Genomic DNA, 24,628 nt, shown 5'->3' with positions numbered 1-24,628 from the left:
GGAAAATACAACAAGAGCGGTAAACAAATTCAAACAGAAAGAATGCGCAATGTCATGGCTCTCTGATACTGATCTGTGGGTGGCGACGTGATAAAAGTCTTCTGTATATTTAAGTTCATTGAATCTATCAACAAGGAAGAGCACTCACTCTGGTGACTGCTGCAGTATTGTGAATATCTCATCTAATGTTAAAACGTTACTGTAGCTGTACTGGAAAACAACATCAAATTTGGTTCTGTAGAGAACACATGCCCAGTTCATCATCATTTTCTGCACAGTGAAGGATTTTCCGTTCCCAGAGTTTACCTGCAATACAACAGCACCAGGATTGATTCCACGGCTATCTGGGTTGACCAGAGTGTCCAGACCAATGGATTCTTGTAAGCTTCTGGAACCGCAGACCTGCTGGAAAGACTCTCCTCTGGGGGAGATCTCTTCTTCTAGCTCTTTCTGATCTCTGTGTTTCTGAATAAGCAGAGGTTGCACGTAGCGATCAGACAGCAGCACATGCTCACCAGGCAGAGAGTTATACTCCGTCACGTACTGGTACTCATTGCGTATCAGCTCCTTATATTTGAGAAGCACTGATCTCCTTTCAGCAGAAATAAAATGTCCAAAGGTTTAGTAGGTTTAACACAAGTGAATGACTTTTTAATCCTCTTTATGTATCTGGTTAATTCTAGGTAACAAAATTCTTCAGAATGTACAGGAACACCACATGGCCAAAAGTGTGTATGTATGTATATGTGTGTATTGGTGTTTATATATATATAAACACCAATTGCATACCACCTAACAACGGACATGGTTTTAAAATTAAATGCTCAACAAGCACATAGGTGTAGGTTTCACAACTATTTCATCATATAGTGTACTATAAGTAAAATATTGAAAGCCTCTATGAAATGACAAAAGCATCATTCATCATTTACCTGTGGTCTTTGTTTTCTCATTTTGGGTGATGCCCTGTGCAACCTGCAAAAGATTACACTGAATTAATAGACTGAATTAATAAAATGTTTTGAGACTTCATATGTAATACAAACCTCATAAGCTCAAAAAACAGTCCTGGAGTGTAGTCGAAAAGAAGGTGGACTTGAATTGTTAGATTTTAGTAGTGAACACCTTTAAGATAAATTGGATTAAAAAATGCTTAACAAACCCCAATTCTATATAGTTTTTTTATCCCGAATCATGCTTTTACAAAAATTGGTGGCCTCCCTTTTATATTAAAATATAATTACTTACCTAGTAGATTACCAGTTGCACTGTCTAAATTTCATCAGCTTTCCTGGAAGTTATGTTATTCCCACAATTTTTCATCGCATAAAACCTTTTTATGGAACAACTCAGATATAATATATAATGGCAGTGGCACCTATTTGCGTATAATTCTTCTGTACCACCTTTTGAAGTCAGTCAAATTGTAACCAGTATTTGAAACACGAGCAAACCACTATCTTCTTTTTCAGTGTTTACTTCAGAAACATAAAACAAAACTGTTACATAGACATGGTACGCACGGTCAAAAAACTGTGTTGCTTCCAACGTCTCTAACTTCAAAACTGAAACTAAATACATCCAATCGCTTGCGTTATGACGTAGTGCGATCTGATTGGAAGCTCAAAATAATTAAATATAATCAGATCTAAACATTACTAAATATGCATTTTAAACCAAAAAATGTTTTCTTATTATTTTTACTAAATTATTATTTCAGATGAACTAATCCCCATGTGGCTCTTACATTACCCGGCCCCTAATTGGTTAGGCAGGAAGACTAAGCAATTATAAACTTAAACACTGAGAGCCAAACAATTTCTAAATGTCCATAAACTATCAACTTGTTTCTTCTTTCTTCACTCTTCTGACATCGCCTCTTCCAACAAGCACAGTTTGTTTACAGGCCTTTCCAGAGTGTTGGTCTTGGTCTTTATCTTCACTCTTCGTACTGTTCCATTGGAATCCGGCAACGTTTCAACTACCTTTCCCATGAGCCAGGAGTTCCGTGGGGAAGAACTATCCACTAGTAACACAACATCTCCTGTCATGAAGTTTCTTCTTGGCTTTAGCCATTTCTGGCGTTCCTGAAGAAGTGAAAGGTATTCACGCGTCCATCTAGTCCAAAATAAATCCACAAGATATTGAACTTGCTTCCATCTCTTTCTTGTGTACATGTCATCTCTGCTGAAAATCCCTGGAGGCATGTTGGGTTGAGATTTCAACAACAGTAAATGATTGGGTGATAGAGGTTCTACGTCATTCACATCATCTGAAACAGTTGTAAGCGGCCTACTGTTGATGATGCTTTCGACCTCACACATTATTGTCAGAAGACAATCATCGTTCACTGCTTGTTCTTTCAGAAGGGAGTTAAGGATTCTTCGCACAGTCCGAATTTGTCTTTCCCAAACCCCGCCTTGGTGCGAAGCAGCTGGGCTATTGAATATCCACTTTATTCCCTTTGGTTGCAAGGCCTTTTCAATCTTGTCATTATCCAGCCGTTGAATAGCTTCTCTCAACTCTCTTTCAGCGGCCACAAAATTTGTGCCGTTGTCAGAACGCATGATGGTAACTTGACCTCTCCTGCACATAAAACGACGAATTGCATTAATGCAGGAGTCTGTGTCAAGGCTATCTGCAACTTCGATGTGCACCGCTCTGAGAGTGAGACAAGTGAACATCACACCGTACCTTTTGACTATACTCCGGCCCCGCTTGACATCAAACGGCCCGAAGAAATCAACACCGGTATTTGTGAAAGGAGGCTTATCTGGCAAGAGCCTATCTTCAGGCAGGTTTGCCATCTTTTGCTCACCAACCTTTCCATTAATCCTGCGGCACACTGTACATTTGTTGATTATCTTTCGAACTGCAGAATTGGCTTGTGGGATCCAATACCTGCATCTCAGTTGTGCCAAGACATAACTGCGTCCGCAGTGTCCTGTTCTTTGGTGTATATCTCTCAAAATCAATGTAGCAACTCTGCTGTGCTTTGAAATAATTGCTGGATGTTTAGCGTTTTCTGGCATGGCAGACTTGTTGAGTCTTCCGCCAACCCTTAACGTGCCATCTTGAAGAATCGGATCCAATTTAAACAGCTGACTGCTGCGACTGAGCTGTTTACCTTTCTCCAGTACTTTGATTTCTACTCCAAACTGCTGTCTTTGACTGAATTTGATTATTTCCGATTCTGCGACATCTAGATCATCCAAAGTAAGTGATTTCTTTTCTGTTGCTTTGAATTTCTTCATTTGTTGTTCTAATTTTGATCTTGCTTTTTCAGGGTCTTTTTCAGTTTCCCTGATCTTTCTTGATATTTCCTTTCTTTCCTCTTTCAGTTTCCACAGATTTTCCTTCACCTTTAAAATCCAGGCCACTGATCTTTTTAGTTTATGCCAGTCTGAGTAATAGCTGATCAGTTTGTCGATTGGTTCCATATTTTCTTCAACTTTGATCATGTTGACTGTAGCTCCATTCTTGACTTCCGGATCATTTTGAAGGCTTTCCTTCCTTCGCACAGGCTGTTCCGACCAATCACATTCATTGTTCAGCAAGAACTCCGGCCCATTGATCCAGGTTCCTCCTTGTGTCAAACTTTTAGCTTTCAGGCCCCTGCTGGCTTGATCTGCAGGATTTTCCGTTGTTCTGACATACTTCCATTGTGATGGCTTGGTTGCTTCTCGGATCAACGAAATTCTGTTCGCGACGAAGGTTTTGAAACGAGCAGTTTCACTGTCAATATATCTGAGCACAGTAGTACTGTCTGTCCAAAAAATTGATTGTTGCAATGGAACTTGAAGCTCTTGATGTAACATTTTGTCTATTTTGACAGCAACCACTGCTGCGGTCAACTCAAGTCTGGGAATGGTGAACAGTTTGAGTGGAGCCACTCTTGCCTTCCCCATGAGGAATGCACAATGCTTCTCACCTTGGCTATTCTCTAGCAGCAGATAAGATACAGTGCCGTATGCAGACTCAGAAGCGTCTGAAAAATGATGTAACTGTGCTACTGTAGTGCATCCAAAATCTGTAGGCTTCAAACACCTGCTCACATGGAAGGTAGAGAGATGACTGACATCTTCAATCCATCTTTTCCAAACTTCAGTGTGTTTTCCGCCTGTGCTACTGGCTCCTCACGAAATCTTAAAAGCACACCAACTAACGTGTTGGTCAAGTCAGGTCCTTGGAGCAGTTCGCTATTCAGAGACCTACCCTGAAACGAAGCTGTGCAGTCGAAGACCACCCGCAACTTTTGTTTCTTCAGGTGATACACCCCATGATGTGGTATGTAAAACAGCCTGTTGTCGTCACGGTTCAGCTGATGGACTGGAACTTGGACAGCGTAACCTTTTTCAATGATGGTCTCCATGAAGCTCTTGTACTCTTCAAAAAATTCAGGATTCTTCTTGAACTTTCTAAGCAAACTGGCTATGCGCTGTTCCGCCACACAACGGTTATTTGGCATTTGGAGCTTCTCATTCCTTAGTGGCAGTCCAATGCTGTAATGCCCGTTCTCAAAAATTGTGGTTTTCTGCACAGACTGCAAAAACTGTTTGTCTTCACAAGACATCTCCTCTCGTTCATCGTAGTTACGCTCTGGAAAATCAGTGTTATACTGTTGGACCAGCAGCTTCTCAATCTCCATCACAGAAACTCTGTTTACCGAAAAGGTAGGCGTTTTATTCATTGCATCATTCAGTTCCTTTCTTACAGGCCCATTCACAACCCAGCCAATGGCAGTCTTCACAGCATAAGGGCCTCCATCCTCAGCATTAATAACATGCCATGGTTCCATTGCTCTTGAACAGTTAGCTCCAATAAGCAGGCCTACATCAGCTTCTATCTCTGGCAAGCGTACTTCATTGAGATAAGGCCACTTCTGGATATCTGACCTTTTAGGTATGTTCTCGACGTGAACAGGTATGTTGCTATGAGTAAACACCTTAGGTAGATCAATGAACTTGGTGTCTTCCAGCCCACACACTTCCAGGTCTGATATGACGAAACTGTTCATGAGCTTCTGTTCTCCAGGTTTGTCTTGACCCATGGTGCTAAGAAGTATTCGTGTCGGTTTCCCTTTAATGTTTAGTTTCCTTTGCAGGTCTTCTGTGCAGAACGTTGCTGTGCTTCCCGGGTCAAGAAAGGCGTATGTTTCAACACACTTGTCACTCCTTTTCGATTTTACCTTCACCGGTACTATTGACAGCACACATTCTGCTTCTCCGGCCCCCGTGAGGCTACAGGACTCTTGCAAAATAGAAACTTGAGCACAAGATACTTCACTTCCATGACGACCATCTTTCTTTTCAGGTGAGACAGAACCTTCTTCCTTTATTATGTGCAGAATGTCTGGATGTTTTAAAGCACACTCTTTACATTCAATTCTTCTTTTGCAGAATTTGCTAAGATGACCCGGAACTAAGCATCCAAAACACAAGCCCTTCAGTTTTAAGAAATCCACACGTTCCTTATGTGGTTGGTGTTTGATTTTGCTGCATGAGGCAAGGGTATGTGATTGCTGGCAATACAAACACGGCTTCTCAAAGGCACTCACAGTTTTAATTGAATTTGCTGGCTTAACATGCGTTTCTTGAGGCCCTTTGCTTTCGGTGAAAACATTTGTTGCGAAACTGCTTCCACGGACCTCTCTTTTTCCATGATACTTTTCTTTTTGGTCAATCTTTCCACTTGAGATTGGGCGGCTGTCTGAGATATTTCCAAAGAGGGGATCCATCGCTATTCTAGCTTGGCGGTCTATGTAACTCACCAAATCAGCAAACCTTGCTCTTCTGCCTCTTTGCTCTTTTATGTCATAAGCTTCTGCACGCCAACGTTCTTTCAGTTTATATGGTAGCTTAGACACTACTGTCCGTAAGTTGGTTGGGTTATCCATCTCCTCTAAGAATTCGATGTCTTCCATAGTATTGCGACATCCAATCAAAAACATTGCATAAGCGCTCAATGCTTTCCCATCATCAGATTTCACTTGAGGCCATTTGAGTGCTTTGTCAATGTACGCACTGGCAATCCGTAATTCATCCCCATAGTGCTTATGAAGTAGTCGCCTCGCCTCGCAGTAGCCTTTGTTTGGCATCATATGAGCACAGCTGCGAACAAGCTCTTGTGGTTCACCGGCCGTAAATTGTTCCAAGAAGTACAATTTGTCTTTATCATTGCTGGTTTTCTGCTCTATTGCGTGCTCAAACGCCCTCATGAAAGATTTGTATTGTAGCGCATCACCCTTGAACACAGGAATGTCCTTAGTTGGTAGATGAGATAGTTGCTGTTGTTTTACTAGTAGCTCAGTGATTACATTCTGTTTTTGCATAACCGCTATTATGTCATCACCTCTGTTAGATTGAGCATTAGACACATAATTGAAGACCGGTTGAGACTGATGTATTCGGGAGTGCCGTGCTTGTGGTTGAACATGACTGTTCGTATTAGCTTGCTGTGGAAGCAAAATGCTCGTTCTTTCCCTCACGTGTCCACCTTGTGGCTTTTGTACTGCCGAATAGATACTTAACCCATCTTCAGATCTTTCATATTCTTTAAGCACCCTTAATTTTGCTTTACTCTCTGCTAACGCAGTTTCCAGCACTAACTCTTCCTTTTCAGCTTTGATTTTAGCTGCTTCAAACTCAAGCTGTTGCATTTTCTTTAGTGCTGCAGCACGTTCGAGCAGGGCTGCATGTTCTGCTTCCTGTCTAGCTCTTGCTGACGATACTCGTGACACAGCTGAGGTGCGACTGACTTGTGATCCACGTGTGCTGGCATGTGTGACATCACTGACCCCCACTTGTGAAACACTGTCATTTGGTTTAACAGTTTCTTGCAGATAATCAACCACATTTTCTTCTTGCAGCACCTTTTCCACTGGCAGTATGGGTTCATGCTCAGATGCAATCCAATTTTTTGTAGTTTTCATAAATCCTCTAATTACTGCCAGTTTAGGTTCAAACCAGATCTCTTGATCAGCTGTTTTTTCATCTTCAGTCAAAAGATTTGCAACTTCGTTGTTGAGACGGTTAAACTCATTTAGTGATGTTGCAAAATCATTTTCCATCATGTTTTTCACCCTTTGTAAATTTTGAGCATCACTCATCATTGATTCTAACTCCTTTTTTTTGCTTGTCAGAGTTCCTAATGTTCTTCTTCTCAGTGCAATGCACCTCTGCAATCTTTCTTCTAATGCCTTCTCTGTCAGCTTATGTGACCTTCCCTTTTTCATTGTATCCTCAATACATCTTCGTTCATCTTCCTCAGCCATCTTGAAATAGCAGAGTTAATGCTTTAGTTGTATGCAAACGTTTCAAACACTTTCTTCAAAGGTTTCTAGATAAACCGAGTGCAAAACAACTTCTTAAAGATCGCCATAACTCCACATTGACTGAATCAGAGCTTGCTATAAGCATACGTTTTACAGGGAGAAGGTGATCTAGTTTTCCCTCCTTTTTTTTCTTTTTCTTTTTCTTTTTCAAAACTCACTCATTATCTTCGTGCGTCCGTCTCGCGTCTTTTGAACAAAAAAGTCCTCACTTCAGCGCGCAACGTCACTTCTCTGTTAACTGACAGGTCGACCAACCTTTAGCTGCCGATTGGTGCATGTAGATCCGTCGCGGGTCTCTTGAGCAAACTGACCCGGTTCTGTGTCTTGTTTGCAGCGCTAAATCCAATCCAAGTCCAATCCGCTGCTTCCTCGACAACAAGCCACGTCCTCCTCGTTATCCAGGTAATCCAGCGCCGTTTTGTATTAGCGAGTTTTTTGACTATATAATGGCAGTGGCACCTATTTGCGTATAATTCTTCTGTACCACCTTTTGAAGTCAGTCAAATTGTAACCAGTATTTGAAACACGAGCAAACCACTATCTTCTTTTTCAGTGTTTACTTCAGAAACATAAAACAAAACTGTTACATAGACATGGTACGCACGGTCAAAAAACTGTGTTGCTTCCAACGTCTCTAACTTCAAAACTGAAACTAAATACATCCAATCGCTTGCGTTATGACGTAGTGCGATCTGATTGGAAGCTCAAAATAATTAAATATAATCAGATCTAAACATTACTAAATATGCATTTTAAACCAAAAAATGTTTTCTTATTATTTTTACTAAATTATTATTTCAGATGAACTAATCCCCATGTGGCTCTTACATAATATATGTAATTTTTTTTTTTTTTTTGCGCTACATGGTTTAGCGTGAATGTAATTGGTATTATTTAAATTTTTGATCAATCTGGTAACGTTTTTCTTATGAACAATTTATGTCTGTTTATAATTTCCTCTTACCTTTTAAAGAAAATAATGCAGTGCTCAAAGCGGTTCCTTCTGATCTAACTCAACTTGTAAAATGTAAGTTACAGCACCTTTGACCTTAGATGGAATTAGTATATTTAAAAAAAAAAAAAAAAAAAGTAATAAGCATATTCATCAAATGCTCTAGAAAAAAAAGTGCAGTGCAGAGTTTCTAAAAGGCAAATTTTACTGCAGCATATCTTATTGAGTTAATAGACTGGAAAGAAGCATGGTTGTTGCTTCACAAGTACTGCATTCCCATTAAGATAAAATAAGGTAATTTCAAGATCCTTCATTAAAGATATCCTGTAAATGATACTGTGGTTTGACCAGGTTTGATCTTAAGATCACAATTAGCACCAAGTTTCATGCCAGTTAATAAAATATTAGTAAAGCTAATTATTAAGCATGTATTCACTAACATAGTTATAAACTTTACAATTTATTAATGAAGTTAAAATAATCAACTAGCATACTTGGTATGAATAACATTGTGTTTGATGCACATAAATACCATAGCCTTGAAAATAAGTTGTTTCAAAATCAACATGTTGTCAAAGAACTTGTTAAAAAATGACCCAAGTGTGTACCTGTAAATGACTACCAGCATTAAGAACATGGTCAGATGTGCTCCTGTGGTCAGACTATGTATTCAATATTTATTTTATGACACCAGTTTTGTCCTGGTTACTGTAGAGTCACAGAACAGTGTTTGATAAATGGACTTAATAACGGAATTAATAACCATCCATCTCTAAAAAAAGATAAAGTCTTCATCCAAAATGTCCTCAGGCTCATTGTCATTGGTGTCTTCTGTCTCGATGTCATCTATTGTGAATAGTCTTGTGAGAGAGTTCCTGCAGAAGGTGACCTTCACTTTCTCATCACAGGCTGATGATGATCTGGATGTGTCCGTCGTGATTTCAGTCCACCCATCTGTGGCTTTACTGTGCTTCATCCTTCAAAGAGATTGAACAACAATTATTAAATCATTAATAGAGCAAGTGGTGACAATAAAACTGGAAATAATATATGGTTAAATAGGACAGACCCTGTGATAATTATCCTGCAATCTGAATCCATCTGAGAGCTCTGCAGAATCTTCTCTACCTCCTCCAACAACAAGCCTCCACTTTCTATGCATTCATATCTGAAACATTAATTAGAATGAGCTTTATTGGCAAGGTATGTAAACATACATATTTGTTATAGTGACAGAAGCTCCACAGTGCAACAGAAAGACAGCAACAGGACAGGCACAGATAATAAAATAATAATATACAAATAGGCAATGTACAAAATAACAAAAACACGATATAATATAGACAATTGTGTGTGTACAGGTCTGATATGTGCAAATTTGAAATGAAAAAAGCATGTGTGGTGAATAAATGTATAATAAGAGTTGTGTGTTCCACGTTTAGTGTCAAGTGTTCATGAGATGGATTGCCTGAGGGAAGAAACTGTTCCTGTGTCTGGTCGTTCTAGTTCTCAGAGCTCTGTAGCGTCAACCAGACAGTAATAGTTCAAAGAGGGAGTGTGCTGGATGTGAGGGGGCCAGAGTGATTTTGCCAGCCCTTTTGCTCACTCTGGATAAGTACAGTTCTTGGAGACTGGGGAGGGTTGTACCAATGATTCGCTCAGCAGTCCGGACTACCTTCTTTAATCTTCTGAGGTCAGATATGGTAGCCGAGCTGAACCAGACAGTTATTGAAGTGCAGAGGATGGATTTAATGATGGCGGAGAAGAACTTTTTCAGCAAGTCCTGTGGCAGGTTGAACTTCCTCAGCTGGCGAAGGAAGTACAACCTCTGCTGGGCCTTTTTCACAATGGACTCAATGTGATTGTCCCACTTCAGGTCCTGAGAAATTATGGTGCCCAGGAATCTGAATAACTCCACTGTTGTTACAGTGCTGTTCATGATGGTGAGTGGGGGGGGGGGGGGGGGGGGGGGGGGGGGGTGTTCTGAAGTCCACGATCATCTCCACATTTTTGAGCGTGTTGAGCTCCAGGTTGTTAAGACTGCACCAGAGAGCCAGCTCCTTAACCTCCTGTCTGTAAGCAGACTCGTCACCGTCCCGGATGAGGCCGATCAGTGTGGTGTCATCTGCAAACTTCAGGAGCTTGACAGAGGGGTCCTTAGATATGCAGTTGTTGGTGTAGAGAGAGAAGAGCATTGGGGGGAGAACGCAGCTCTGAGGAGCTCCAGTGCTGATGGTGCGGGTGTTGGATGTGAATTTTCCCAGCCTCACTAGCTGCTGCCTGTCTGTCAGGAAGCTGGTGATCCACTGACAGACGGAGGTGGGGATGGAGAGCTGTGTCAGTTTTCAGCGGAGCTGAAGTCTACAAACAGGATCCTCACATAAGTCCCTGGTCTGTCCAGATGCTGCAGGATGAAGTGCAGTCCCATGTTGACTGAATCATCCACAGATCGGTTTGCTCTGTAGGCAAACTGCAGGGGGTCCAGCAAGGGTCCATTGGAGGCCTTCAGATAAGCCAAAACCAGATGGCGCCGCAGATGGCAGCTACAGTGCTTTGCTCTTCAGTGTTTGCACTGTTTTTGTTTGTTTTTCCTGTTTTGTGTTTCTCAAACATTATCAGTTTTACCAGGGATGACCTGCTGAACATTCGGCAGAACACACCACAAAATCTTTTACTGTATTTTGATTATTCAGACGTTTTGCTGGACATTGTAGTTGGTTGAGCCGTAGCTCTGGTCAAACGCTTCAGCATGAATTTAAAACAGCGTTGCCTAGCATCCATCTAGCGAATCTCCGCTCTCTACCCAACAAAACGGACTAACTCCTCCTGCTCTCCCGGACAAACAAGGATTTTTCTAACTCTGCTGCTCTGTGTTTCATGGAAACCTGGCTGAATGGCGACATACCGGACCATCAGCTAACTTCCAGCTGATCAGAGCAGATCACGACGCGGAATCAACGGGGAAATTGCGCGGCGGCGGGGCGTGTTTTTACATCAATGAGAGGTGGTGTACAGATGCAACTGTGTTAAGGAAGATGTGCTGCTCAGATCTAGAAATGCTCTTCATTAACTGCAAGCCGTTCTATTCGCCGTGGGAGATTTGTTCGTTCATTCTCGTGAGTGTCTACATTCCACCGCAAGCGCACGTGAGCTCAGCTTTACAGAAACTCGCTGATCTGATCACAGACACAGAACAAAAACACCCGGACTCTGTTTTAATCATTCTCGGGGACTTTAATAAAGCAAATCTCTCCCGCAAACTGCCAAAATACAGACAGCACATCACATGTCCCACCAGAGACAGTAATATATTGGATCACTATTACACAGCGATAAAGGACACATATCACTCTGTCCCACGGGCAGCTTTAGGACTCTCTGATCACTGTTTGGTTCATCTCATACCAACCTACAGGCAGAAACTTAAAATCTGCAAAACCTGTATTAAGAACTGTTAAAAGACGGACTAATGGAACCGAGCGGGATTTACAAGCCTGCTTCTCTCTCACTGATTGGACTGTTTTGGAAGCTGCTGCAAACGATCTGGACGAGCTCACAGAGACTAACATCTTATGTCAGTTTCTGTGAGGATATGTGCATTCCTACCAAGACTCATCTAACTTACAACAACGACAAATCATGGTTCACTGCAAAACTCAGACAGCTCCGTCAGGCCAAAGAAGATGCTTACAGAAAGGGGGATAAAGTCTTGTATAAACAGGCCAAATACTCACTGTAAAAGGAGATCAGAGTGGCAATGAGGAATTATTCTGGCAAGCTAAGGAACAAATTCTCTTCCAGTGATTCTGCTTCAGTGTGGAAAGGTATGAAAGATATCAGCAGTTACAAGACACCATCCCCCAGCACTCTGGAGTATCAACAACTGGCAGACGACCTGAAAGAGCTCTACTGCAGGTTTGAAAAAACACCCCACACCTGAACACCTCTCCACACAACCATTAACAACTCCAGCAACCCCCCTCTCCCCCACACCTACAATTCAGATCAGTGAAGATGACGTGCGCCAGGTCTTCAGAAAGAACAAAAGAAGGAAAGCTCCACGCCCAGACGGTGTGTCACCAGCCTGCCTAAAAATCTGTGCTGACCAGCTGGCTCCCATCTTCACACAGATCTTCAACAGATCACTGGAGCTGTGCGAAGTCCCCTCATGCTTCAAATGCTCCACCATCATCCCCGTCCCAAAGAAACCCAAAATTACTGGATTTAATGACTACAGACATGTGGCTCTAACGTCTGTGGCCATGAAATAATTTGAAAGACTGGTTCTGCTTAGCCAGTGGCTTAACATGTTTGGCTTAACATGTCAATATCATTATTTGTATTTTTAATTGAGGTCTAAATAACAAAAAAAAGACCATTTAAGGGCAAACAGCAATTTCTTTTAAACATCTTCATACCTGATTTCCTGAAGACTGGGACAGATTTCCATTAAGGACAGAATTCTCTTCATCCAGTTCTCCGTTAGACTGCTGATCTTGAGTCTGACCTTCTGCAGACCAGGAAGGGTGAGCAAGGTGGACATCAAATCACCCACAAGCTCTTCATGCTCTTCACATCTAGATTATGGGCAAAATAATTTGACAGCTTGATTGAAATCAAGTTTACTCATGGCAAATGATGAGTATGTACAGTGCATATTTTCAAATAAAGAAACAGCTGTTTTGCTATAAGCCAATAATTAATTTTCAGGTACATAATGAAATGGCAGAATCCTTACCCTTCTTCTAAGCCTTTAATGAGGTCAAGAGTTTCAAAGAGTTCCTGTCCATTCAGTTTAGGGATCTCTGAACATGGTGATGTGAATGAAATGAATGATGGAGATATTTCAATCATGCCATCACGGGCCAATTGGATGTCAACTGTCAAGCTTGAAATAAAAGACAACTAGGTAAGTCACAAGCTCATTTTCTTTGATTATATTAAAAATCTGTGTAATGTATTGGACAGTGAGGGATAATCTTACGTAGAGTCTGTGGTTCTGGTGACGCTGAGAGAGGAACACACATTGAGCTCACTGTACCTCTTACTGTACTCCACCTGCAAACTGACAAACAACAGAAAAACAGCTCATATTTTTAAAAATAATTATTTGAATGTACTTTAATATCTGATCATTGCCTGCTTTAACCAAAAAAACATAATTTTGATCTACTGCTTTGATTCAAATGGCCTGAATACTGCAAACAACATACATTTTAAAATGAGATATAAAACAACCTCGGCTGATTTCTTTTAAATCAGAAATCACTATTGTCTACTATTATTTAAACATGGATGTTTTAAAACCTTTTCCATGTGGAACACAAAGACTACCACACAGCTCTCAAGAAGAATATTCAGACTGGTTTTAGTCTCTGTGGTCTCTTTAGTTTATCATACCAGATGTTATGGAGACTGGGACATGTGTGGCACATGGAGAGGATCTTTGCAGCCAAGCTCTCAGTCAGGCTGTCCATCATCAATTGCACCTTGTTCAGACCAGACACAGAGTGCAGGGACAACAGCAGAGAATCCACACTCTCCTCAAATACTGGACTTCTGTTATTCCATGGAAAATTATTCATATTCAGTCAACAAGATGTTATTCATTTAATATTCAGGTTATTTATGAATACCAAAATATTTTTACCCTATAGAGATGCCTTTGCATCTGTTATATGCTTGTAGGAAGTTTTTCCAATCACTGCTAGTTTTAGCTGACTCTTCAGACAGAGTGAGCTCTATGCTTTTGAACAGTGACTTTGTACTGGGACAGGAACCGGTGAACTTCAAAAACAAGCTGAAATACAAACAAAAATTCAGCTGACCTTGCTAATACTACGCTATTTGTTCACAAAAAGATTCATAAAACAGAGAAATAGAATGTTTGTGTTTGCTACAGAAATGTTGGGGAATACTGTTAAGAATTTACTGCCTCTTGACCACTCCTAACTGATTTTATTTGGTCTAAATACTCATCTCCATTAAAAAAAAAAAAAAAAAAAAAAAAAAAAAACGGTTGAATAACAACTATTAGAAGAATTTCCAATATATAAATACCAAACAACTGAACACTCATCAACTAGTGATTATGCAGGTTTTTTTGGCAGTGTTCTGCAGTGTTCTCTACCTGTACTTCTCTGATAATCTCCTCCACATCCTGAGATCCGAGCGGAGAATACGCTCCCCATTGTCCAGTTCATCAGAATCACTTCAGATGAAAAACACATAGCCCATGTTAGTTTTCTTAGCAATCTTAACTGATCACAGTATGATGTTGTAGACAAAATGTGTCATACATATTAAAGGGATAGTTCATCCAAAAAAGAAAATTTGATGTTTATCTGTTTACCCCAAGGGCATCCAAGATGTAGGTTATTTTGTTTCTTCAGTAGAACTCAAACAATGATTTTTAACTCAAACCGTTGCAGTCTGTCAGTCATATAATGCCAGTTGAGAGGAAAAAAAAAAAAAAAACATACACAGACAAAACCAAATTAAACCCTGCAGCTCATGACGATACATTGAGGTCTAAAGACACGAAACGATCGGTCTGTGCAAGAAACTGAACAGTATTTATATTTTTATAAATATATTTTTGTATAATACAAAAAGTATTCTCGTCACTTCATAAAATTCAGATTGAACCACTGATTGCAGATGGACTATTCTGACCATGTTTTTTTTATACTTTTCTGTGCCTTGACAGTGTAATTTACTTGGCAGTCAATGAGACAGTCACAAGCCTCCCGGTTTTCATCCAAAATATCTTCAATTGTGTTCAGAGGACAAACTAAGCTTTTACGGGTTTGGAACGACATGGGGGAAAGTGATTAATGACAAAATTTGCATTTTGGGGTGGAGTATCCCTTTAATGATCCTCACTTGATTTCATCGCTGCAGTCACTGAGAGGTGAGAACATGCCATCTTCATCACTGTCATCTGACATCTGTCCTGCAGACTTAGACCTGTGAATATTTTCATAAACCATGCCATTTTTCTTTTTCTTTTCAGATGATATCACAAAACCTTTTTAATTTTTTATCCCATCTGCTATTAAAATCTTACTCCTTTCTGGTATGTAATGCCCACTTTCTACAATCAATAAATCAAGCCCCAGACTATATTTTGCATTTCACTCTGAAAGACCAGATGTCAGATTATGTATGTATAATGGGTTATCCAATAAGAGACTTACCGAATACCATTCAATCCTTCTGAATCACTGTCTTCACTCTCACTCATCCTATGGATGCTGAAAAACAAGCACAGAGATAGTTACATTTAACAGTTAATAAAAGCATGGTCAAATCTGTCAATTTCATCATCGTAAGATATAAAGCTTAACAGATCTAGTTTATAATATAGTAGTCAACATTTGAAGTGGATCAAAACCTTTCATCAAAGTTGTCCTAAAACCAAACTGCGTTCTTGTCTTAGGACAACTTTGATTAACTTTTTTGATCCACTTCATATATTGACTACTGTATTATTACTAGTGTGTTGACTACTGTATTATAAACTAGTACTGTAGATCAAATGGCTGGAAATAAAACCTTTCAATTGATATATTCATATTTCATATTCAGTTGAATTCTCAAATAACTACAAATCCTTTCAACATGTTTGTTAATGACCTGTTATTAATTAAGTTTTATTACTATGGTGTATTTTGCTACAGACTAATAATGTTAGTTTAATAGCATCACTAGGGGGCGCTAGATAAGGAATGGGATGGAGTTAGTTCTTCAGCTCTCTCTTTCTAATTTAAATGTGCTCTTTAGTAAAGCTTTAGTTAGTGGCACATGCCTTAATGGATGCTGGTCATTTATATTACAGGAATCACTAATGCCATACCTGAAGAATTCATTCCTGCCATCCTTCTTGAAGTTTGCCCTATTTGTCTCAGGCCGCTCAACTGCCAAACAACTAAGCCACAAAAACAATAAGGTGAGCTTTTGTTATCATGAAATTCAGGATTCAATGTGAAAATTCACAATGTCAACTGTGTTTGTTCTGAGAGACTGAAACACCCAGCTATGTGTACTGTTTAAAAAGGAGTGAAGTGAATTCTCACTTTAATGCAGTCAGGCTGCGGTTCATCTGAACGAGATCCAGGACTCTGGACACTCCATCCACAGTCATGAATCTGAAGATAAGATCCAGTTCTTTCAGACCAGAGACCGAGTGCAGGACAGAGAGCAGATCACACACACTCTTGTCATACATTGGAGAACTTAAACAAAAAACAAACAAAAAAGTAAAAACACTGCTTATCACACCATTTCACAACCAGACACATACAAATACACTCTCTCTGGTATCAAAACATTTACCTACCACCCAGTCAAGTCTTTCAGCTGGTTGTAGGCCTGAAAGAATTTCCTCCAGTCAGCATTTGCATTCCCTGAGTCATCTGTCAGTGTGATGGTGACGCAGGGAAGCACTTTGTGCACTGGAGGTTCAAAGGGGTTGATATCACAACACTCATCTATATAATTCAGATGGTTACAGCCGACAGATAGCCTGCAAAACAACAGAGGACAACCGATACTAAAAGCATTAAAAGCATGAAAAAGACTTTAAGCAATTGTATTTTCTCAGAATGTCCAGACTTGTTGGAAATTTAGTGATACAGTATTACAGCCGTTGCTTTTTTCCAGTATCTAAGGCAACATCACAACCTTATAAAGCATCCCAAGAAGCTCAAGGAAAATACAGACAACTGTTCAATGCTGGAATACACAACTTTTAAAACTGGAACAGATTTTAAAACACTGGCACCATATACTTGAATACACACATATTACCAGACTTTTGAAAAACAAACAAACAAACAAAAAATTGCTAGACAAATTTAACAAATAGTATAAAAAAAAAAACTGTGACCATTTTCTTCAATTTGCTGTGAAATCTGTCAACCTCGACTGCTCAAAATCAGCATACTCTGACTTTCTGCAACTACACTCTAAAAATGATTTTTCAAAGTAAATAAAACAAGATTACTGGAGTATGTTTTCCAAGCAAATACTACTTCAAAATGTCATGTTTAATTCAATGTGTTACTTGCCATTTCTTTGTAATTGTTGTGTAATTTACTACCAACAATTTACTAGTGAAAATGGTCTCTACACCAATTTTTTTTTTTCAATGTAGCATTGAATCCAGATAGCAAATTGGAGCAAAAATATGTACAAAACTTGTGTAATGTATTCCAGCCTTAAACGTCAATTATAAATCTAAGCAAATGTTACTAGATAGTACAGTGCACTAAGGTTTATAGTAGATGTCTTACCTCACTCCATCAGCTCTCAATATACCCAGACTCTCCACATCACTAATAGCATACATACTGGTGTTCAATCTACCAAAAGAGAAATTGTGTTTAGTTTTTACTACAGAAAGAAAAAAACATTCTCACAAATGCATTGTGGCAGTACTATAGTATAATATGGTAACCATAGTACTGAAGGTTTACCATATTAATATACAAAAGGTATTTGCATTGTGGTCCTTCTGTGAATGTTTTGTACATATTAGGTTATTCTTACTGCAAGTGAAGTAAGCTGGAACAAGACAGGAAGAGGGTGAACAGACCAGCCGCCCAGCTCTCATTAAGTCTGCTTAGCCAAACTTTTACTTCCTTCAGACCAGGAACAGAGCGAAGGAATAGCAGCAGAGAATCCACATGCTCATTCAACTCTGGGCATCTAATGAAAAAACAAAAACAAATTTAAAACATAATTATAACTGTAGTCAGTTTAATTCATTCAGTTTTCATAATACATCCATAAGCACAAACTTACTTATCTGTCAACTGAATGAGTTGGTACAGTCTTCTGAAAAGAACCTCCCAGCTGGCACTAGACCCTTCAAGAGGAGGGAAACTGAGGTTGAGCTTCACCAGTGCCGGTTTGTCCAGTCGATGGGAATGTACCAACTCTCCATTGCTACTAGATCTGGAAAAAAACATTCATATTCATACAGTAAATGTGCAAACAGTAGGATTTGAAATGGTTATGAGCTTTGTCCTAAATTTAAAATAAGTGGTTAAGTTAAAAGAACATGGGATATTTCAAGCCTGACTTCTTACGCAATATCATAAGCCCATCTGTCCATTGCAAGACTCAGTGAGGGATTTTTCCTTTCACTGATGTGCATCTTGTACCTGCAATAAATTTGACCAGCAGTTAGTAAACATAACCACTGACGGATCAAGTCAAAAAAAAAAAAAAAAAAAAGGATGACTTACACTTCAAATGGCTTTCTAGAGACTGAAAATGTTGAACAGACCCTTTCCACATCACTAATCATGAGATTGCTGACATGAAACCTAAAAGATCATAAATGTATAAAAAAAATAAAAAAAATAAAAAAGGCTGAATTGCTGAACTTAATTTAATAAGTAAATTTACTAGTGCTGTCAAATGATTAATCACGATTAATCGCATCCATAAGTTTATTTGCATAATGTGCATACTGTGTATATTTATTATGTATATATAAATACAAACGCATGTATATTTAAGAAAAATTTTATGTTTATATATTAATTTATATATAACAAAATATAAGAATATGAATATATAAACGTATAAACAAATATTTTCTAAATATAAACTATACGTGTTAAATAATAAATATACACAGTACACATACATATATAATGTAAACAAAGACTTTTATTTTGGAATGCGATTAATCATTTGACAGCACTAAAATTTACACACCAAAGAAATCCAAATGTAAATCAGCTCTAAATTGAGAGATACAGTAAACCTTATTTTCTCTTACTTTATGTGAGAAATCTTTGGATTGATTTGAAGGTAGGACAGAATCCTGGAAGTCCAAATATCTGTGAGATACTCGGAATGAATGTCCACTTCAGTTAAACCAGGGACATAACTTAGGAAAGACAGTAGTGCATCCACATTCACACCAAACTCAGTGATTTTCCTGGGAATAAATACACAGACACCAGTGTTGTGTGTTAAAAAAAAGGATGGGGATATTAGCAGAATTACTAGAATGAGAATACCAACATCTTAGAGAAGCATCTGAGGTTATGGGAAGTCTTGAGGAAAGAAGTCATATGTATTGCAGAGAAAGGACAAAGAGCAAAGGATATTTTTGAAAAACCCTGATAATAAAGGCCATGTTTTTCTGAGATTTCACCCTGATGCCCTTCTGAGTGCCCAACAGTAAACCTGAAATGAGGAAGAGCAATTATTTTCTATTAACAAACGTATCTTCAAAGGCTTATTTTAGTTACATGTTGTTATATTTTCTGTGAATAATTTAAATTAACCGAGAATTCATAAATGATTGAATATGAAATAAATATGAATTCGATTACCAGAAGGAATTATTTTTGCTTGACATTGTGAACTCTGAGCAAAGACTCTTGTCCATGTTTTCTGCTTGACTGGCAATACATACACTGTGAAATCAAATGAAATGAAGATTAATCTACAGTACAAAAGTCCTGGTTTCAGATGTAAAAAGATTGTGCATGTTTGTTTTTAGGGCGGCTGATAAGATTACACAATTTATCTAAAACCGTTTAAGCATTCTTCTTAGTTTAATCATGTCACATTATTTAAGAGGCTATATGAATATTTATACAAAAACATGCCAACAGTTGTGAAATGTTGTGACCAGTTAAAGCATTTACATTTTCTTTCTACAGCTAAATAAAGATAAGGCAGAGGTTCTTGTTATCAGTAATGACACCCAGAGAACATATATTGCTCCATATCTTGATTCTCTATCAGTAAAAGTCATAATCAGGTCAAGAACTAGTTAAAAAAATACTAACACAGCATATCACCTCTGAAACAGAATTTGATATTCTCACCCCTTCTGACAATGATTTACTTTGTTGTATCTTATTTTATTATTACGTTTGTTTTTTCTTTTTGTGAATGCACACATTAATTTTTCTTCTGTAAAGCGTTTGTGAACACTTTTTAAAAAGGTGCTATATAAATAAATCTTTACTTTATATCATTTATGTGCATGTTCCCAATATGCATGTATAAATTTGCTTATATTTACATATCAGAAACCTTGATGTTCATGTACTGTCAACTGCCTGTTTGTTGCATTTGTCATTGTGTTTGGTTTACCTGAAACTTCTTCCCATCATCTCTTTTAGAAGGAAGTTCATAATTAATTCAACATTGGCATTGCAGATGCTCCTCACCATCAGCCGAATGTTACCCACTGATGTTTGTCCACTGAGGGTTTTCAGGATCTTCTGCACACTTTCATCTGATAGGGCTCCATCCTCCATACTGCAAAGCATTTACAACACTGCGTTACTGATCATGATGTAGCATTAAAAACATGTCCTTATTGCCTTCTTTACTATCATTTACAACAGTAAAAACTGATTTATGGTGGATGAATGAATATAAAAATAACATAATATCTATCACAACATTGCAGGAGTTAAATTAGTTACCAGATCATAGTTTGACCAGGCCATTTAGTGTCTAAATAATTATTGAGAGAACTATGGCATTGCTGCATTTACAAATATAAGCATGGTAGCATATAATTCACAACCAAGAGAACATTACGTCAAATAGCCCACGTTCTTTCGTCTCCCCAGGGCTGATGTCAGGAGCTCAACATCAGCATCAGATATTGAATCAAAACACAACCTACAAAAACAAAAACAAATCAGAAACCGCTAAGTCTTTGTGTTGTAAACCAAACATTTGATATGATAAAGAGAACAATAATGAGAATACATGGCAAGGCGTTTAGATGATACGATGGCAACCATATTTTTAGACACTACTGTGAATGTATTCATTAGAATACCAAGTAAATCCAATGGGATATGAATGTGTTACATAAAGTACCATCACAGTCTTGTTTCTAAGAGCATCTAATTGAAGAACACTTACCATAAAGTTGTGCACCTACAAAGTGTAGGGTGAAGCATTTTTAGATCTTTTGCATTGCATTTAACTTCCATACTCATAATGTGTGAAGAATACTGGAGGCAGTACATCACAACCTGACAGTCGACCCCCTTTAAAGTCCAGTGAATCTGAATACCTGAGCGTTCCCACAGCTTCATGGCATTCTTCAATATGTCCCTATCATGAAGTTCATATAGACAATGAAGAATGAAATCATTCATGTAGAATGCACTCATGATGTTCTTCTCTATAACCTTGTTGATCCATTTCTCCAGCTGGGCACGAATAACGGTAGCTGTCGGATGTTCTCCCAAGATTAAACGGCTTACTTTCTTGTTCGAGAGACCAAAAAGGAACCGGATGACAGGTAAGAGATGCTCATTGTGCCTCCCATTGCCTGCTGATTCCAGTAGCTCCTTAACTTTTATTTTCGCCTCTGCCTTGTCTGTTAACATGTAGAAGAGAGCAGTGAAGAACTCCTGAAAACTGAGGTGCAAGAACCCAAACATCTCCTTCAGATAAGTTCTTTCTTGCTGGCGAAATGTGCATAGGAAGGGAATGTTTGGTAAATCTGAGATTGCCTTTGGAAGATTGTTTCTGGAAAAAAGCACTTGACATTTCAGCGTTCCACTCTCTGCCAGCTGACCCAGGTTTTTGAGGAGATCAAGCTCTTCATGCTGATTCAAACTACTGTGATGCTTTAAGAGTGTGAACACAAAGTCAACAAATATGGACGTGGTTGTCGTCAACTCGCTAGTTACAACACCATACTTTCCTTTTCTCTTGAAAATTGTGCAAATAATCCAGCAGATGACAGGGATGAAGCAAGCGGTGTAGAGCATCTCGTGGATCTTCACCTGCTCAAACACTTGACTTGAAAACTCTTCATCCCCAAAGAACTTTCGGAAGTATTCACTCACTCCTTTCTCCGAAAATCCCATGATCTCCACAAAGCACTGTGGCCTTTTCAGAATGTTCTCCAGTTTGTCTACAGCAGAGGATCTTGTAGTAACCAGCAGGAAAGACTCTCTCATCATACGTCCTTTCAGAAGAGAGCAAACGATGGCCAGTGGATGGGATTTGATGTCTGGTTTTGTAGGCGGTGACTCTTTGGTTCCAGAAAGCATGAGTTCATCAAAACCATCAATGATGAACAAAATCCTCTGTGATATGTCTTTTAAGATCTGACCAATCTCATTTGGAGTTAAACTACAGTCCAGGAGATCCACCAGGCTCATCTCATCAGAAAGACCATTGAGCTCTTTGCATCTCAGATGAAATACAACATCAAAGAGTGTAGCGTAAAGCTCTCCAGAGGCCCAATCCAGAACGATCTTTTGCACAGTGACTGATTTCCCACTTCCAGAATCACCTTGGAGAATTACAGCTTTTTGAGTCACTTTTTTGAAGCCATTCTCAGTACCGAAAAGCTGATCAAGCCTTATGTTTTTGTTTATCTGGTTAGATTCTCTGGTGTTGAAGAATCTTTCCCCTCTACAGCGCATTTCATTTTCTCGCTCTTTCTTTTCTCTGTGTTTCTGAACAATCAGTGGGTCAATGTAACGGTCACTAAGCAGCACCTGTTCACCGGCACGGGAGGTGTATTCTGTAATGTAGGCATACTCAGACAGTAGGAACTGCTTGTATTCTGTGATCAATGAACTTGTATCTGTTAAAAAGAGAAGCGTTTATACCGCTGTCTTATAATGCTTAGCTCATGGTTATTTCATCAAATGGTATCAACAAATAAAATTACATACCTATGATTTGAGTTTCAGGCCCTAGAGTAGGAAAACCAAAGCTTGAATTTTGAAATAATATAAAAATCACAAAAAGTATAACGTTTCATTCCTTAATGTCCATTTTTAGTAACATTTATTTTACTTTATTGACAACAAATATAATGTTTCTGTTTTAGATGCATGTGGAATTAACAACAATCAGATTAACATGCAAAAATATTGCAAAACCTTTATCTTATATGTACCCTATCCACGTCACATGAATTCTAATATGAGCAATAATTTTATATGGTAAATTAAATTACATATTCACAAACCTGTGATTTCAGCTCCAGGTCCTATAATAAGAGTTAAGACAAAAAATTAGAATATGTATAACAATATATTAGATGTATTACAGTTGTGTTTTGCTGTGCTACCTTCACCAACAGAAGGGCTTACACACACCTGTGAAGTAATTATTAGCAATGTTGATATTTCCAGTGACTGTTGAATTTAATATCACAGGTGCTGAAATATGGCTTCTATTCTGGGCAGTGATACTGATTTGAGAGACATCAGCACTTTGAGGCTCCACAGTTCCTCTTTTGTCTTCTGTGGGAAAGGAAAGAAAAGGTCACTAATGTTATTTTTAACCACAGTTTACATGCAAATATTTATACAGGGCCTATAGGATCATTTATACGGCCGTTATCTGACAGGCCTGTTTCATGTGACTGTAAATTACCAGAATTAGACATATCCATCTGCTGTCTTCAGTATATTGGTGCACTCCTGAAATCTGAAAATACAACGAAATTGGAATGAAAAATGCAGATGTCAATTATGAGAACAGATAGGCAAGACCTATTTGTTTTAATACTTTAGCAGCAGCTTGTAGCTTAGAAATGCAATTTTTCTCCTGAAACGAGTTTATAATTTAGTAATGAGTGTGTGTGTTAATTAATGTTAATTACTTACCTCCTTCACAAGTATTTACTATAGTAACAAAGCTGTCGCGCCAGTAAAACCGTGCTAAACGTCCAGTAGCTTATAAACGATGGCAAAAAGAGAAAATTATTTTACACTAGTAACAGTAGCCTAATATTTACACGTAAACAACTATTAAAATGAAGGACTACATCCTTTGTCATTAGAACGGGATGGAGTTGAAATACATGGCTGACAACAAGCTTTTCTTGAAGCAAAAGAATTGAAAAGAAACGAAAGCACGAGCTGTTACGATTTTTTTTTGGCTCATAGTTTCGCTTTTATTTTTGTTTGGTAAATGTAAAATATAGGCTAAATGTTATAATTTACAATGTAGTAAGTTTTTTTTAACGTCGTCTTTGTCGATTGAGACGAAGTAGTCTATACTTTTACTATTAGTAGTAATTTACTATTAGTAGTAGTTGTAAAGTCAATAATTTCTGAATCGTTTACCTGTAGCATCGCTGTGTAGTCCTGAAATGATGCCGGGGAGGAAAATACTTTCACTTTTCATTTCGAGACCCGCCTTGAGTGAGCAACATCCGGGCTTATCTCATGAACTGTAGTCCATTTAGAAACTGAATGTGTTCTCTCTCTCTCTCACTCACACACACACGCACGCACGCACGCACGCACACACACCTTTTCGCAACATTACTGAAAAAAATATTTTCACATTTATATTAATCAATCAGA

At 38.6% G+C, this 24,628-nt stretch overlaps 1 protein-coding gene across 2 annotated transcripts; it reads right to left on the bottom strand.

Annotated features, from left to right (window-relative positions):
- Window positions 1–8,727: 8,727 nt before the first annotated feature.
- On the bottom strand, window positions 8,728–24,403 carry LOC306846083 (uncharacterized protein). 2 transcript variants are annotated; one of them, XM_079379187.1, is made up of 29 exons: window positions 24,386–24,403; window positions 23,691–23,744; window positions 23,411–23,557; window positions 23,281–23,301; window positions 22,982–23,002; window positions 21,204–22,890; window positions 20,871–20,954; window positions 20,415–20,582; window positions 19,643–19,726; window positions 19,329–19,493; window positions 19,081–19,242; window positions 18,539–18,619; window positions 18,380–18,454; window positions 18,093–18,245; window positions 17,838–17,996; window positions 17,582–17,650; window positions 16,627–16,812; window positions 16,364–16,522; window positions 16,144–16,215; window positions 15,485–15,541; window positions 15,171–15,254; window positions 14,416–14,496; window positions 13,936–14,085; window positions 13,686–13,844; window positions 13,270–13,350; window positions 13,024–13,173; window positions 12,704–12,862; window positions 9,355–9,453; window positions 8,728–9,262 (listed from the first exon to the last, which is right to left on the bottom strand). In XM_079379187.1, the coding sequence occupies exons 2-29, from the start codon at window positions 23,707–23,709 to the stop codon at window positions 9,058–9,060; spliced, it is 4,737 nt and encodes a 1,578-aa protein (XP_079235313.1). In that variant the 5' UTR covers window positions 23,710–23,744; window positions 24,386–24,403; the 3' UTR covers window positions 8,728–9,057. The 2 variants fall into 2 exon arrangements, with proteins under 2 accessions (XP_079235313.1, XP_079235314.1); XM_079379188.1 differs by lacking the exon at window positions 15,171–15,254.
- Window positions 24,404–24,628: the final 225 nt, after the last annotated feature.

The sequence above is a fragment of the Barbus barbus genome, assembly GCF_936440315.1.
Source record: "Barbus barbus genome assembly, chromosome: 26".
Lineage (NCBI taxonomy): Eukaryota > Metazoa > Chordata > Actinopteri > Cypriniformes > Cyprinidae > Barbus > Barbus barbus.
Note: the sequence above shows the minus strand (reverse complement) of the source record. Positions and strands in the feature narration are given on the sequence as shown.

Bases quoted from the DNA above. Each gene is read 5' to 3' on its own strand.
- LOC306846083 (XM_079379187.1), bottom strand. The intron at 18,620-19,080 runs GTAAGAGAAAAT...ATGATCTTTTAG, and splicing joins CCAAAGATTTCTCACATAAA to GTTTCATGTCAGCAATCTCA. The intron at 17,651-17,837 runs GTAAGAATAACC...CTCTTTTGGTAG, and splicing joins TCCAGCTTACTTCACTTGCA to ATTGAACACCAGTATGTATG.